Raw genomic sequence first — 17,333 nt, 5'->3', positions numbered from 1 at the left:
CGTTTTCACTGACTTAGAGATGTGATTCTCTCCAGCTCCTGAGCCAGAATAAATGACGCTTCAGGGAGGTGAACTGCAAAAGCAGCTGGCTAAATAACATGCCTGTGAGAATCCAAAGTGGAAGGGGAGAGGGAGTACATATCTACTGGTTTTAGAATACAGGGTCTATTTCTGTAGCTGCTCCCTGGCTTGAAACCTACAGCGGAAGTGCTGGGCAGAGTTCCTGTGGAATAAAATGGAGTCACACACTCAGTAACTGCATAAGTCATTTTTTCCCCTTCATTTTTACTTATAAATTTTGAATTTTACACAGTTGTGCAACAGCAATGGGACACGCTGTGAAGTGCCCTGCCAGTGGATTACTGCACCATTTGGGTGAATAAAGTCACTTTGGGTTTGGTCTTGTACCTTAATAATAATCCTTAGTATTTACCGTAATGTGAACACAACCCAGGGTGTACAGTAATCGCCCAGAAAGGCACAGCCTGTTGTGTCCTATTATAAATCATCAGCCAGCATCTTGCATTTATGCAGCTCTTGGCCTGCAGTAAGAAGCGTATCCCGTCCCCAAAGAGCTTGCATTGGTTATGGTCAATGCAAAGGGTTGGAAAACAGCATTTTATCAAGGTCCTGGCAGTTTATGTGTGTTTGGTAGTTCATTATAAAGAAGCTTAATGCTACTTGTCTGGAAATGTATATTTTCACCCATTTATTTTGTGTAGCCTTCCTGGCCCCTTCCCCACAATCACATTAATTATCTTGTCTGCCTTGTCCACTGTCAAACTGTGTTTTGTTTTGTTTTCCCCAGCACAGTGCACCATGAATTTTTACTGGTAGCTACTGAAGAATGCGTGTGACGTAACCACAGGATTCTTCACAGTGGTGCATTACCAGTTATTAAGCGAAATCAGAGCTGCTGAAATATTCCTTCCCTGCAAACTGTGTCTTTCTCGCTCTTAGAAGCAATTAGTCTGTTTTGGCTTAAGGACACAGAAAATCACAGCGACTGCTGAGAATTTGTTTCACTCTTGGCTGGTAGGGTTTGAACTCAAAGTAAAAAGATTGATTTTTGCTGTTTGGCAAGAAGCAGATCACCTTAAGGGAATGTATATCATCTTGGATGCAGATAGCCATCTGAAAAGAGAAAAAACCAGGCCTCTGCATCTAAATCTTTGGCAGGCTACCCTACTTATGCACATGCTCGCTAGACCTTGGTTTCCCTCTTCTCTTAAACCCATCTTGTTCATCATAACTTGCTTTAACTACAGCCCCAAAAGTACAGAAAGCTAAACTTGAAGCATGGTCAAAGTTAACCTGTGCAGTTGCATTTACACCACTTGAAACAAAAGTTGGATACCAGTGACTCCCTTTATCCCAAAAACACGGCCTTTTCCATGGCATCCTTCACTTTCATGTACTCCACGTGTGAGGGATAGTTGGTACATTCAAAACTGTTGTTATTGCGGATGTACTTAATGAAGTCTGGAGCCCCAGGGCAAACGACGTTGTCAGCCAGGATAACAGAGCCCTTCCTCAGCAAGCCATGTTCCTAGAAAGAAGAGAGACTTGCACTTGGTGAATCTATTCACTTTAGAAGGAGTTAACGTTTACTAAGTGCTAGTGCAATGCACTTTCGTATTAGTGACATTTCCTGCTAAAATGAATTCCTGTACTAACATGGGTTTGATCAGGGAAAAATAGCTGTGACACACTCTACAGGTTCTGCAAGCAACAGCTGAAAAGCTGGATCTTTCTGCTAACGTCATCAGCAGCAAAAGAGTTAATGATGCTGATAGGAAATTGATGTCATTGGGATTCAGATTCAAACAAATGGGGACAGGTCATGCCTAAATTATTGTTTCTGGCTGTCTCTGCAGGGTTAAGATGACAACTCTGGGTAATTCACATTTGGAAGGATTTCTTCACACGGGTAGAGACTTGACCATTCCTTTTTATTTCAGGTTAATATTGAAATTTTGCAGAAGCTGGTGAAGCCACCAGAGAGGGGGCTGCATGGCATTCTGGGCAGCAAAGTCTCAACTGGGCCTCTAGCCCACTACTGGAAAAACACAGAGTTCAGGACTGAGATTTCCCGTGCTCAATCTTCCTCAATCCCATCCAACTTTTGGCCACTTTATTTGGCGACAGGGCACGGAGCACGGTTAGTGCCCAAAGAGGGCCAGGCTGGCAAGTTACCAAGAATTCAAGGGGCATAAGTAACTTGCCATATACCCAGGCATCCAATGTTTAACAACAGTAAAGCTGCAACCGTAATATTTGCTGACTTGTATTTTCCTTGACAAAGAGACACTACTTATCTGACGTAATTTTCAAAATAAAAGCCTGCAGCTTATCAGCTTTGTTCCCACCCTGCAGTTATGGGGAGGGTTGCATCTTTAAGGCTCCGTGCATGGCTTTTGCCCCACAAATCAATATTGTGGAGGCCACCGGTGGTTAGCTCACCATGCTCACCTCTTGAGTTTGTGCCAACCCAAAGAGAAGAGGCAGTTTGGGAGGTATGTAGATATCCTCTGGCCTGTACTTTCTAATAATCAGATCAGAAACTCGAGTGAAAAGGGCATTTCCAGCACTAACAGCTGTGTCCTTGTGACTCCGCTGATGTTTGCCAGGTGCTCCTTGTATCAAGGACCTTTTCTAGAACTGTGTGAAGGGGAAACTGCGTGGGACTCAAACCACAACCTAGGTCATCTGAAATGCTTGTCAAAAACTATGTTCAAAATGCCAAGTTGGAGAAATGTTCGAAGTGTTCCCTTCAGCTGGTCCATCTCAGATCCCCAGGTGATGTTACACAGCAATGATTCATGAGAATAAGCAAAACAACACTATGGTTTGTAATCGCATCAAACTGTTGACTAAGAAGCTGGATCTAAATGATCCTCAATCCTTTGCTTTAGCTGGTTTTTTGTTTGTTTGTTTGAGGTTCAGAGCTGGAAATGGTGCTCTAGCCCTCCAAACGGCTCGGAGCTTGGTAACTGTTACAGAGCAAGTTTAAAAAATAACTTTCTCAGGAGGCAAAGCAATTTCAGAACAAAATTTTACTGTCTCCCAGCTACTGGTGTGTAAATTCAATGGTGGGTTTTAACAAGAAGTCCCAAAGAAACTCTCGACTTTTTAAAAAGCTGCTTGTAGGGAGGAGAGAGTGGGAGCCTAAAACACAGTGTTTGTATTCTCCAAACAGGGGTGGTGAAACTGGTGCTATGCGAGAGAGGGAGAATGTGGCTAGTGCGAAGCAGTCAGCAGAGAGACTCCCATGGTCTTAATGCAAGAGAGGCTCATACAAGAGCGAGTGGGTAGATATTTCTGGAGAATGTAACTGAAAAATGGCATTTCCATCCAATTAGTCATTTCAGTCTAGAGATAGTCACAGGTCTAATAGTGCTATTGAGCTGTGATACTAGGTGCATTTGCGCTGTTTTTTATAAACACAGAAGCTGTGATCATCACTGGATTATTTGTTGACGTTTGGAAATAGCCTGGGGTCCTCAACTGCTCTCGTTTGTCATTACCTGGCTGTTTAAAGCCAACCCATAATTTGCTATTGCTATAATAGCCTTCTAATTTTGTAATGAAGTGTCATTATCTGTTACCTTTGTTGCTGACAGAATCTGTCCCCACGTCTAGCTGTGGGTGGGGAGAGTCTGAATGGCATTTCCTGGAATGAGAACCTAGCATGGTGCTAGGAATAGTCTTCCCTCTGCTAAGGGCTGCTTTATATCCCATCAGATGGTAAGGATGCCCCAGATGTTCACAGAAAGAAGGTACAAACGTGTTATCGAGAGAGAATTTCATCAAGGAGCACAAACCCTGACAACAGAGGGAGAAGAGTTTGCCACCAGGAAATTAGTGATGTGAAGGCTGAGTCTGAAATCTGAACTTCTCCAAAATTCAGGGCATTTGGATCAGGTGTCCTGGCTTAATCTGATAGGGAAAGACTTAAGTCATGACATTCAGACCCAAATCGTACTTCTCCAGTGTTTGTGGGTGGTTCTCATTGGGTATTCAGCTTCAGGCCTTTCCAGACAGGAAGATCCTGCAATCCCTGGGAAGTGCTGAGCACTCTCAGTTCCCACTGACAATAATAGGGGAGACGAGGGCACTTAGCACTGTTGTGAATCCAGCCCCTAAGCTCCATCCCTTTTCACCACGTGGCTGGTTGATTGTTAAAAGTTTCTCTGGTGCGTGCCCCGCTATAGAAAACACGCACTTCCCAACTGTTCTGGGAAGATCTTACAGACATCTGGATATTCACTATGGGGGTTTTAGGGCTGAAATCATTCCAACTCACAAGCAGCAGGATGGTGTCTGGCAGGTATCTATCTTTCCAATGATCGAGAAAGACAAAATCCAGTGTGTCCACTTCATGCTTTTTCTTCAGCTGTGGGATAATTGTCTCCGAAGGGCCTTCTAGAATTTTCACCTGAAAAGCAAACACATCTCATGTTGATCCGGGCACCTTGTTTTAAGCACATTGCCCCTCACCCTTTAAGGTGCAGTCAGACTTCCGTGACCATGTTAATAGCCTTGGTGGAGAACTTCAGCGGGCTTTGGATCACATGGGCTTTTTTGATAAATTGACTCAATTATTTTTTTCTCTGTGCAATTATAAGAAGCCTGTGACCTTGTCTCTGCTGGGTAAAGTGACCCTCTGCTAGTGACAAGGGAATCCCCTGCTGAAAACAGCGTGCAGCTTGGCTTGGCACTGCAGTCACATCCCAATCAAACCTTCTTATCTAAAGCAAATAGAATGTACAGAAGAGAGGTTAAAAAGACTGGGGTTATTTCGTTTGGAACAGAGCTTGCGGGGAGAGCATGCAAAACAATGAACCCGTTCTTCTTACGCATAGTCAGGCCATGTCTACACTAGGAGTGCTTTGCTGGTATAGCTATACTGGTCTACTACACCAGCAAAGCGTTCCTAGAGTGGATGCAGTTTATACTGGCATCAGCATAGCTTGTTCCAGCCCCCTGAGTGACATAAGCAATCTCAGTAAACATGCAGTTGTGTCAGTGTAACTGGGGCTGCAGTAGGGCCTTTTGCAGCCAGCTGGGTCAGGTATAATTGCACCTCATCACACCCCTGATGGGCACAGCCATGCTGGCAAAATCTGTAGCGTAGTCCTGGCCTCCGTAGAGGATGCAAGCAGGGGAGCGGCAGGCACTCCCTGATTATCGGTTTATCAGCACAAGCTCTGTTCAATGGAGAGGAACTGCGGCACCTGTATTTGGTAAGTAGGTATCATATGGCTTGAGCAAAAACTAAAGGTGAGGTAGTCTGTTTATTCTGGCTGCTGATTTATGCCTCAGCCTTTGGCTTACAGTCACCTATCTAATGACTTGTCAGCAGAGCACTATTGAGCCTCTCTGTGTTCCTCTGACAAGTCGGTTGATAGGTGATTGTAAGTCAAAGAACCTAGCCATTCCCAGTGCGATAAACCATCGTCTGCCTACATGGGTAACCGGTTACTAGAAAAACAGCCAAACCTAGAGAATGAAATCTGAACACTTTCCAACACTAGAGAGCATTGGATTTAAATCACAGTTCCTGTACCTGCTGCTACGTATTCTTGTTCTGGCTCAGAAAGCTGGAAACTTGTGAGAATAGCTCATGCAATTTGCGGAATTTCAGCTCTAATCCCTGCTCTCACTTGAGCCCCAATCTCTTTCCAAACCCCAATTTGGATCTGAATCACACCACTCTAAGAACATAAGAACGGCCATACTGGATCAGACCAATGGTCCATCTAGCCCAGTATCCTGTCTTACGCCAGTGGACAATGCCAGGTGCTTCGGGGGAATGAACAGAAGAGGTAATCAATCATCAAGTGATCCATCGCATGTCACCCATTCCCAGCTTCTGGCAAACAGAGACTAGGGTCACCATCCATGCCCATCCTGGCTAATAGCCATTGATGGACCTATCCTCCATGAATTTATCTCGTTCTTTTTTGAACCCTGTTTTGTCTTGGCCTTCACAACATCCTCTGGCAAGGAATTCTACAGACTTTGTGTGAAGAAATACTTCCTTTTGTTTGTTTTAAACCTGGAGCCTATTAATTTAATCTGGTGACCCCTACTTCTTGTGTTATGAGAAGGAGTAAATAACACTTCCTTATTTACTTTTTCCACACCAGTCATGATTTTTTATGGATCTTTATCATATCCCCCCTTAGTCGTCTCTTTTCCATGCTGAAAAGTCCCAGTCTTATTTAGCTCTCCTCATATGGCAGCTGTTCCATACCCCTCATCATTTTTGTTGCCCTTTTCTGAACCTTTTCCAATTCCAATAGATCTTTTTTGAGATGTGGTGATCACATCTTCACGCAGTATTGAAGATGTGGGCCTACCATGGATTTATATTAAGGCAGTAAGATAGTTTGTCTTCTTAGCTATCCCTTCCCTAATGATTCCCAACATTGTTAGCTTTGCGACATCTTTGCTAACTACTCAGTTATCTTAAACACAGTGTGTGTGAAAAGGGATTGATGACCCTGCCCCAGTCCCTAATGGGCATTTCCTAACTTGACACATCTACCACACAGATGAGCCCAATGGCTGTGCTCAGTTCACTGCTAAAATAGCTTGGGATATTGCAATTGCTGTGTTAGCTGAAGTATAAGAGGGCGAAATACCAATATTTCTTCTGACATAACATCTACTCAGTCCCTTCATTTACCAGCCACAGAAGAACAAGATGTACCTTATCTTGCACTCCAGCAAACTCAATCATCTGTTTGGCGATAGCAGCAAAGTCAGGGTTGAACTCGATGGTCAGTAAGCAAGCGCTGGGCTTTAACAGCCGAGCAATCCTCACAGCAGAGTAGCCACAATACGTTCCCAGCTCCAGCAAGGCTGATGGCTTTGTCTCCTCCAGTATCTTATCTAGAATCAAACCTGAACGGGAGAGAAATGGGTTAACTCTGGACTAAATCAAACGGCATCAAATAATAAAGTTTGTGGATGGAATCTTACAAGTTCATTAATAAGCTGCTATAAGGAGATTCAAAATGTGATGGTTTATGATCAAATATACAGGGCTTCCTTTGCAGACTGGCTCGCACTTAAAATGAGATTCATTTTGAAATGTCAGGAATCTTGGAAAGAAACCACTTACAAATACCTCAAACGAAATTGCTGCTTATTGTATCAACGGGGCCCCTGTGAAACTGAAAATAGTCTTGTGAATGCTTTTGCAATTTCTTTTTTGCACTAGGGCGACTTCAAGAAATAGGTTGTCTTGTATAATACTGGGAAAATTGATCATCTGACCTAGGCTTCAAATAGTAAATTTTCAAAAAAATAAGTATGTGGGGGTGTTTTAAAAGAAAAATAACTTTTTTAAAATAAAAACCCACATTTTTGAGTGAAGATGGGCCTGTATTAAATAAAATTTACCACAACTTTGAGTGAAAAATGCAACATTTTGCAAAGAAATTTAGTCGTTGCAAAATCTGTCCCCATTCATGAAATGTAGAGCTCTTAAACTTTGAGAGAGTTCACATTTTGTAAATAATATTACACGCAGTCACCTTAATGTAAGACTTTTAAATTAAGAAATACTCATTATAAAAGGAACAGTCTAGCCAGCTGACAAAGGCACTATTTATTTGCGCTATAAAGGCCAGGAACCATTAGCCAATTGTTACAATAAATAAATAAAATTGGAAACGATATCCAATCCTTGCAAAGAAATGGACTCAGTGACAGAAGTCTCTTCCATCTTTAATCTTCTATGGTCCTAAGTAGTGCAAATACATTAGATACCTGAATGAATATTTGAAGGTATTTAGCCTTTGGCATCATGATGCATGAGCCACCTGAGCTGCTTAGTTACCCACTATTAGCATTCACCTTGTCCTGTGCTATTTATTTATGCATCACTTGTGTACAAACTGAACTGGTGTGGTGCTGCAATTTGTAATTGAGCACTCTTATTTAGCCTTCAAATCTTAGGAATTAAAAATAAATAACGTTGGGATTTTGCCTATCTTACTGGAGCAGTGCCCCTTGGCACCCACTGTATTGCCAGGTTTGTCAGCTTTTCCCCTAGGAGTCCCTGTTCTCAGAAAACTTTTATCTTCCCTTTTTTTGGAGGGGTGGGGATGGGGGAGATTCTGTCCTATTATGAGTAGGGCCCTACCAAATTCATGGTCATGAAATATGCATCACGAACTGTGAAATCTGGTCTTTTGTGTACTTTTACCCTATGCTATATAGATTTTACGGGGGAGAAGAGGGTTTCTCAAACTGGGGGTCCTGACCCAAAAGGGAGTTGCAAGGTTATTTTAGGGGGTAGTAGTATTGCCACCCTTACTTCTACGGTGCTGCCTTCAGAGCTGGGCAGCCGGAAAGTGTCGGCTGCTGACTGAGGGCCCAGCTCTTCAGCGCAGACGTCAGGGTGGCAACACCCTACCAGGCCATGCTTGCTTCTGCGCTGCTGCTGGCAGCGGTTCTGCCTTCAGAGCTGGGCTCCCGGCCAGCAGCCGCCGCTCTCCAACTGCCCAGCTCTGAAGGCAGCGCCGCCGCCAGCAGCAGGACAGAAGTAAAGGTAGCAGTACCGCGACCCCCCCCTATAATAACCTTGCAACCCACCCCCCACACAATTTCTTTCTGGGTCAGGACCCTACAATTACAACACTGTGTGAAATTTCAGATTTAAAAAGCTGAAATAATGAAATTTACAATTTTTAAAATGCCATGACCACGAAATTGACCAAAATGGACCGTGAATTTGGAAGGGCCCTAGTTATGAGGACTGCCCCCCTGATTCCCATTCTTTTCACTTGCCTCATCCAAGGTCCTGTAATATGACCACCATTTTTGCAGCTAAGGAAAGGACAAGGCTGGAGGGGTCATTGCTGGGCAATGTGAAGTAATACCCCCTGCAGTTCTTAAAACCCACCTAACCACTGAAGAGTGAAAATGGTTTTCTATGTGGGTTTCAAACTCCCAGCCATGTGCACCTCAATTTAAAAATCACACTGCAGTTTAAGTCCACTGCCAATTGCAGCGAGTGAAACAAACCTTATAGGCATTGGTCAGAGCTGCAAAGACAAACTGTTCAGAACTGTCTGATTCTAGTCAGTTTCTCATTTCAGACTACTGTATGTATAAGCTGACTAGGAATGGTCAGTGTGCTTCTGAACTGAGTCCCTTGCTGATGTAAGAGAAACCAACTAGGTCTGCAGAAATCCCCTCAGGCTCACTGTGCAGTCAACTCCCAATTCAAGAAACTTTCAGACTGTTTCTCTCTCTCTTCATGAAGTGCTGCTTTACATATGGAAAGCCTGCAGAGGAAAACATAGTAGAAAGCTAATTAGTTTCCCTCTGCAGCTTTTCCACATGGAAAGCACTTTAGCAGCTTTGCAGAGACTAAAAATAGAAAGGTGGGTTGAAAAGTGCCAAAGAAAGAGGAAGGAAGGGTGACAGAGCAGATAGAAATGAGAAAATGGGGAGCGAGACTAGGACAGAAAACAGGAAAGAGTATGTAGATTAAAAGGAGGGAGGGGAAAAAAGAAATACAGAGAACACAGGAGGAGATGCACAAAGACAGGAAAGAGGGAAGGAGAGAACTGGGGAGAAAGGGAAAAGGGGCTGATAACTGGTGAAAAATGCATTCAACTGCAAAATAATGCAAATATTAAACTGATTGACTTAAGTAACTAAATGCTATACTCCACCCTCAGCTCTCGTGCAAAACTTTCACTGATGTTGCTGCAAGGCCTCTTGGTTTGGCTCTTCTCTCATTGATCTAGCCCAGGGATCCTAATTAACAATATAACTCAGCCTCCTCCTGCCATCCGGCTTTTATTGGCACATAAGTGTGTAGTGCTGCAACTGTACGTTATTTGTATTAATTCAGGGACTTCAGTGAGAGTGACTGGTGCTCTCCTTTCTCTCTGTATGGTCTAAATACCCTGCTTTTGCACTTACTGTTGCCCCTAATGGTGAAACTCTTGACCCCATATTATTTGTGCGACAGACTCTGTATATTATCTTAAAGCAAGTTTGTCGTCAATGCTTATTTATAGGATTATTTGTTTTAATAAATGCAATTGGTCATTTGTAGCACAGCATATTGTTCCAATTTATTGTAGATTAGGGATGGCTTGTTATAAATTGGTGTAGTGCTATGTACCTTCTTGGGATATGATCTCAGCATGGTCATTTCTGGTCAATACTTGGATAAGAGGCCTCCAAAGAAACCCAGGGCATTTCAGGGATCAGGGCTGGTGATTCAGTTGTTGGCACTGGTCCTTCTCAGCAAGTATTGAACCAATGTCCTAGCAGTGTACCATTGAAACTGTTGTTTCAAATGAGCTATAAGGCACAGTCTAGACCATTTGGGGTCACTAAATGATCCCAAGGTGTTATCCCACCAGATGCCCTCGCAAAATCCCCTAGTTTGGGGAGTTGGTAACTTGGTGTATCTGTGTGTTATTCAAAACCACAGAGGAGACTGCACTTTACTGAGCATTGAAGCCACTCCTGTCAGGTGCTTTGGCACCTTTAAGATGAAAGGTGCCAAATAAATCCAAGATAGTGTCACTACATAATTCAATGCATCGTGGGCTAAATCTTAAGATCCACACTCAGTTTTCACTCAAGCAAATTTCTACTGAAAGCCAAGGGCGTTTTGTCCAAGCAAAAACCTCAGAATATGACAAAATATTACCAGGGCTAGAGCTTTAATAATGTGTGCACAGATACTAGAAGCTACGGCTTTCACCCTAAACGTACTACTCATGGAATCACAGGAACTGTTTTCATAAACTAGGCCTAAAACATCGGGGTCTCTGACTACTGCGTAAAAGTACAAGTTTACTAGGGTTAACCCTAGATTACTATGTTTAACCTCCAAATTCTCTGCACTGCCTCCAACTAAAAGGGTCATGTTCTGAAAGAAGCTCTCAGATCTGTAAGTCACAGGATGTGTATGTTAGAAGTGAGCTACTACAGTTATATGAGACAATAACTGAACTTTTTTGAATGCAAAGTAGTGAGACAATGAATGTGCACCCAAGAGGACAAATTTTATCCACTTAGCTGATTTGGCCTTTAAGAGAAACTAAGACTTGCCAGGGGATAGTAATGTCAGATTTTCCTATTAGTATATGGGACAGCTTCTTGTGTATATTACATCTGTATGATCTCTCTTCCCTCGAAAATACATTGCCTATAACTATTGTTTATATGTGCAAAATTCCTCTTATTTTAAATACTCATGGTTCGCACATTTCAATCAAGGATCTCAAAATGCTTCATAAACACCAGTGAATTAAGGCTCATGGACACCTTTTGCTGGAAATAGGATACGATCCATTGTAACCAAGGTCTAGAAAGCAAGGCAGTGACTTTTCCAAGGCTACGTAGCAAGAAACTGGCAGGAATCCAAGTCAGAGGTTTTTTGTTTAACTCCCCAGATGTCCGTCCACCCTCCCTCCCTCAGGAAGCAATGTGCATGGCACATCAAAAAATCACATCTGGCCCCATGACCCTACAGTGCACCTGCTGGATTCTTCCAGAGAGATTTACACCATCATGCATGATCGTTTGCATAACCACTGTTATGGCATGCAAAATTGCTGTGTTTTTTCAGTGACTAACAGAACAACGTATCCTGTACCATGCCAGTCTCAAACTCAAACATAGCCTTGAAGAGCTTATCTCTGATGTGATTACCTTTTTCATCCCCCACATTCATGGCCCACTCCTTCTGGGAGCAGTACTTATCTATGGTGTCCACTACGCTTTGGGGGTCTCCTTTGATTGCATTCTGCAGCACGAAGTTTAAAATCCTCTCTTCTTTGCTCTGAGCCATGATGAAATTGGTTATTTTCTGCAGGATGATTTCATTCCACAGAATGGCTGCCCAGCCGTTGTTTCTGATGAGCACTGCAAGCAGCAGCAAAATGAAGAGCAGGCTGGTAACTATGGACAAAAGGATTGGACAGCTCTCCAGCATCTGGAATAAAAGAGACAAAACAGGTTTTTAGTTAAGGTGGCACAGGAGAGAACCATCTTTCGCATAACTGTTACAATAGAATAACCCATAAGCAACACCCAGGATAGGAATATATAGAACTTACTATAATTCTACTGTACAGTGTGGTTGGAAACGGCTATGTTGTATCCAGAGAGAGACAGTGATCTGAGAGTTCCCTTTAGAGGCAAATTCCATAGGCGTCATTATTAATTAAAGTGTCATTATTAATTCCCTACTCCCCTCCCCCACGTAGCCACTCAGTTCTGACTCCATCCCAAAACACCATTGCACAGACTGGCTGTGCTCTTTAAAATCCTTAAAGTTGCTTTAACCATTAAACAGGATTTAAAATCCTAAATAGTTGTACTAGGTGTGATTTTCACCCCCTCTTGTCTGGGTGAGGCAGGACTGTGGTTGTGTTGAGATTGGTGAAGAAATTTGGAGCTTTTCACCTTCAATCTGAGCACTGTGATCTGTAGAGATCAGCGGTTGTTATGCAAAGTCCTATGTGAAATGAGCATTAACGAAGAAGTACTGGTCTCCAAGTCTCCAGGAAACACACCACAAAAACCATCACTGTTAGGCCCCTGCCTTGCTGGCACGGTCTGCAGAGAAGTGAAGGACTGAGCATGTCACAGAGACTGAACTACCCTCTCCCACTTCAAGGTCGCAATTGAGGCAGGTGCTTGGCGTGGTCCAAGGAAGCTGGCAGTACAACTGCTGCCTGTAACACAAACTTCACTTCACTTTGTATTTGAAAGCATGGATTCTTCCCCCCTCCCCCACTCCAGTTACAAAATACAAAGTTGAATCCCTGTGCCAGAGCCGAGGAATCCAGGCCCGTGAATTTCAGGAGAATGTACAAAAGGGTGCATTGTTCTTCAACTGACAGGCTGGGTTTTGCAGCCAGCTGCAGTCACCTCATGATACTGAATCATAGAATCATAGAATATCAGGGTTGGAAGGGACCCCAGAAGGTCATCTAGTCCAACCCCCTGCTCGAAGCAGGACCAATTCCCAGTTAAATCATCCCAGCCAGGGCTTTGTCAAGCCTGACCTTAAAAACCTCTAAGGAAGGAGATTCTACCACCTCCCTAGGTAACGCATTCCAGTGTTTCACCACCCTCTTAGTGAAAAAGTTTTTCCTAATATCCAATCTAAACCTCCCCCACTGCAACTTGAGACCATTACTCCTCGTTCTGTCATCTGCTACCATTGAGAACAGTCTAGAGCCATCCTCTTTGGAACCCCCTTTCAGGTAGTTGAAAGCAGCTATCAAATCCCCCCTCATTCTTCTCTTCTGCAGGCTAAACAATCCCAGCTCCCTCAGCCTCTCCTCATAACTCATGTGTTCCAGTCCCCTAATCATTTTTGTTGCCCTTCGCTGGACTCTCTCCAATTTATCCACATCCTTCTTGAAGTGTGGGGCCCAAAACTGGACACAGTACTCCAGATGAGGCCTCACCAATGTCAAATAGAGGGGAACGATCACGTCCCTCGATCTGCTCGCTATGCCCCTACTTATACATCCCAAAATGCCATTGGCCTTCTTGGCAACAAGGGCACACTGCTGACTCATATCCAGCTTCTCGTCCACTGTCACCCCTAGGTCCTTTTCCGCAGAACTGCTGCCTAGCCATTCGGTCCCTAGTCTGTAGCTGTCCATTGGGTTCTTCCGTCCTAAGTGCAGGACCCTGCACTTATCCTTATTGAACCTCATCAGATTCCTTTTGGCCCAATCTTCCAATTTGTCTAGGTCCTTCTGTATCCTATCCCTCCCCTCCAGCGTATCTACCACTCCTCCCAGTTTAGTATCATCCGCAAATTTGCTGAGAGTGCAATCCACACCATCCTCCAGATCATTTATGAAGATATTGAATAAAACCGGCCCCAGGACCGACCCTTGGGGCACTCCACTTGATACCGGCTGCCAACTAGACATGGAGCCATTGATCACTACCCGTTGAGCCCGACAATCTAGCCAGCTTTCTACCCACCTTATAGTGCATTCATCCAGCCCATACTTCCTTAACTTGCTGACAAGAATACTATGGGAGACCGTGTCAAAAGCTTTGCTAAAGTCAAGAAACAATACATCCACTGCTTTCCCTTCATCCACAGAACCAGTAATCTCATCGTAAAAGGCGATTAGATTAGTCAGGCATGACCTTCCCTTGGTGAATCCATGCTGGCTGTTCCTGATCACTTTCCTCTCATGCAAGTGCTTCAGGATTGATTCTTTGAGGACCTGCGCCATGATTTTTCCAGGGACTGAGGTGAGGCTGACTGGCCTGTAGTTCCCAGGATCTTCCTTCTTCCCTTTTTTAAAGATTGGCACTACATTAGCCTTTTTCCAGTCATCCGGGACTTCCCCGGTTCGCCACGAGTTTTCAAAGATAATGGCCAGTGGCTCTGCAATCACAGCCGCCAATTCCTTCAGCACTCTCGGATGCAACTCGTCCGGCCCCATGGACTTGTGCACGTCCAGCTTTTCTAAATAGTCCCTAACCGCCTCTATCTCCACAGAGGGCTGGCCATCTCTTCCGCATTTTGTGATGCCCAGCGCAGCAGTCTGGGAGCTGACCTTGTTAGTGATAACAAGAACAATAGTACTGCGCCTATTGTTTCCAAGAAACTTGGCTTCTTTGCTGAAGGTGCCCTTGTGTACGTTCTCTAGACATGTGTCTCTCCAAGTGTAGGGCATTAGGGCTTGAAACTCACCAGATGGGATGCACATCACCCATAAAGCTCAAGCGATAAATCCCTTCAAAGCCATTTACCTACACAGACAACTCTCTGCAGAAAGGTATATTTATTATGGTAGGGAATGATTCATTGATTTTGAACCGACCGTAGCTCCAAAGAGCTGCTATGGACTGTTTCTTTAAATGAAGAATTAATTTAGTCTTTATGGAAGTGCAGAACTAAGAACACTGACTGCGCCAGGCTCTGTAAAAGCTTCTCCCATGCAACACTGCCAGGGCACCTGTTGATGCAGCCTGTAACACCTCTGTTCCTCCACTCCTGTGTCTCCACTTGAGCTGGGGCTGACAATTGCACGGGGGAGTTGGAACGTGCACAAGTCAGGACAACGGTGAGTGACTGCCAGAATCGTTTCCCCTTACAATTTACAATTTAATTTGGGATTTGCACATACATCTATGGAATTCAGAGGCTCCTTCCCCTGCCTACCACACCCCACAGTTCTGCACTGGAAAGTACATTGTTCTCTAAGCCATTTTTAATACGAACAGTTTACCAGCCTCTGTTATTTAACCCTTTCTACTCCCTCCCCTCAATCCAATAAACTCCATTCAAAGGGCCTGTTGCAGGGCTGCCTGAGCCCCATTCTGACCAACTCTGGTGCTGCAGGTACTCCCTGCCTCAATCACCCTTCCCTCAGGGCCCTTTAAGAACTCCACAGTCTAAAGGGGTGTCAGACAAATTCCCGTGCAGAGCTTCTACTTCATTAAATCCCAAAATAAACTTGAAATAGTGTCTCCCCTTGGCTCAGGGATAACACAACCCTCCTCCTAGGGGCCTGTGGTCTCTGGGAGCTCTTCTCCCTTAGAGTCTCTCTCTGTGACCACCTTTCTGCTACTGAGTCTTGCTGACCTTTTGTCAGGCTCAGCTGTTCATTATCCCATTAGCTGCCTGGACAGACTCTTTCTCCTTAAATTAGCTCATCCTAGGTGGTCTAAAAGGAAACAGCAACCCCCAGAGGGCTCTGTCCTGCAAAGTGCTGAATTTCCTGAATTCCCACTGAACTCACAGGAGCACCTCACAGACTAGAACCCCCGGGGGAAGTTGGGAAGAAGAGAAATGGCTCACAATCTGAGAGAGTGCTGATTCCTTCTGTCAGACCCCTTCATCTCCAATCTTCCCAGCCAGGCCCAACAGCTCTGGCTGCCACTGTATTAAAGTCTTGCATGCTCTGATGCCCCCTTTTAAATAGGGCAGCCACAGCCAGGGGCCCAGCAGAGCAGCTGTTGCACCAACTGGACACTACAAGTGGATCCTCCAACGCTTGGTCTAAGCTCACAGATGTGTGGGGGTGGGGTTAGCCTGAGAACCATAAGTGGGAATGTGTGTGCGGGAGGGGATTGTTTCCCCAAACTTAACCTTTTGAGGTTATTCCTACATTTTAGGGGTCCCTACATATCCTTTCTTTAGTCTGCTCTTCAGAAGTATGGCTCATGTGGAAAAATCCACCTTCAAAAACTTTAAATTACCATGCAGGACACATTTTGAGTTCAGGAGATGATTAGGTTGCCATGGAGATGTGCTCAACTCATGTTACAGTTGATGTTTGTTCACTCATCCACTTATCTCAGTTGCACAGAACATATAATTTGTTTGGAACACTTCCAGTCTGTTTCTTTTGGCTTCCAACAGTTAGCAATGTTAACGCTCACATTTGTAACATTCTAACATGCCCACTGCAAAGAACTGACCCGAGTTACTGTTTTTTAAGGCCTGATGGTATCATTTGGCAGGAGGAAATCATGTTTCTTAGCCATTTAACCCAGATAGCAAGAAGCTTCTCTCATGTTTTCCAGAGGCATGTACACCAATCTGACCCATCCGCCCCCATGCACAAGTAGTTCTGTTGATCATTCTGGCCAGTTTCCTATGTTCTTCATAGAAAAGAATGCGTACCTTTGGGCTGGTCTTTCCAAACCTGAATGAAGAAGCTTCACACTTTCCACGGGTGGAGCTTAGCTTGGCCTCTGAGGATGTCATTGGTTTACAAACACCCCTTTTGATTTGACCTCCTTACTTCTTCTAGTGGCTTCTTGTGAGGGGTGTGGCTGTCATTGGTGGATTATGGCTGTCATTGGTGGATTAGTATTATCAAGTGGTTGTAAAGGTACTAAATGTTCTTCAATGGGTGTGGGCATAGGGCCCCTCCTCAAGAAACCATTTATTGATGCCAGACTGCTCACTAATTACCACAGAATGCCTAACCTTCCCTTTTACTGGAGGTGGTGGTACAGGTGCATCTGGATACCAGTGACATTCTGGGCAGCATCCAGTCTGCATTGAGGCCTCTCTTGGATCAGAGAATGCATTTGTCACTATCACGATCACTGCCAGAGAGTTTCATTTTGTTTACACTGGACCTTTCAGCACCTTCCAATAAGATTAACCATAGGCTGTTCCTTTCACAACGAATGGATTTTGCCAGTATGGTTAGGACTGTCCTTCAAAGGATCCAGTCACACCTGGGACTTAGTCAGGATGGACAGTAACTGAAGAGTATTAGGTTGCATCTTTCAGAAATGCAAGCATTCTCCTGGGCTGCTCAACATATGCGTGAGACCTCTTG

At 44.2% G+C, this 17,333-nt stretch overlaps 1 protein-coding gene across 6 annotated transcripts in view; it reads right to left on the bottom strand.

Annotated features, from left to right (window-relative positions):
• Window positions 1–253: 253 nt before the first annotated feature.
• COMT (catechol-O-methyltransferase) overlaps window positions 254–17,333 on the bottom strand; it is a 38,054-nt gene continuing 20,974 nt past the window's right edge. For 5 of the 6 annotated variants that reach the window (XM_073313209.2, XM_073313210.1, XM_073313211.2 and 2 more), the window contains exons 2-6: window positions 11,701–11,983; window positions 6,719–6,912; window positions 4,307–4,438; window positions 3,609–3,825; window positions 1,414–1,549 (exon numbers count right to left, since the gene is read on the bottom strand). In XM_073313209.2, coding sequence (XP_073169310.1) covers window positions 1,509–1,549; window positions 3,609–3,825; window positions 4,307–4,438; window positions 6,719–6,912; window positions 11,701–11,983 — 867 coding nt within the window. In that variant the 3' untranslated portion in view covers window positions 1,414–1,508. Of the gene's footprint in view, window positions 1,550–3,608; window positions 3,826–4,306; window positions 4,439–6,718; window positions 6,913–11,700; window positions 11,984–17,333 lie in introns of those variants that run through there. The other variant, XM_073313214.1, reaches the window with a different exon arrangement.

Source organism: Lepidochelys kempii, chromosome 15, assembly GCF_965140285.1.
Source record: "Lepidochelys kempii isolate rLepKem1 chromosome 15, rLepKem1.hap1, whole genome shotgun sequence".
In the NCBI taxonomy this organism is placed as follows: Eukaryota; Metazoa; Chordata; order Testudines; family Cheloniidae; genus Lepidochelys; species Lepidochelys kempii.
This window is presented reverse-complemented; position numbering and strand designations above follow the sequence as displayed.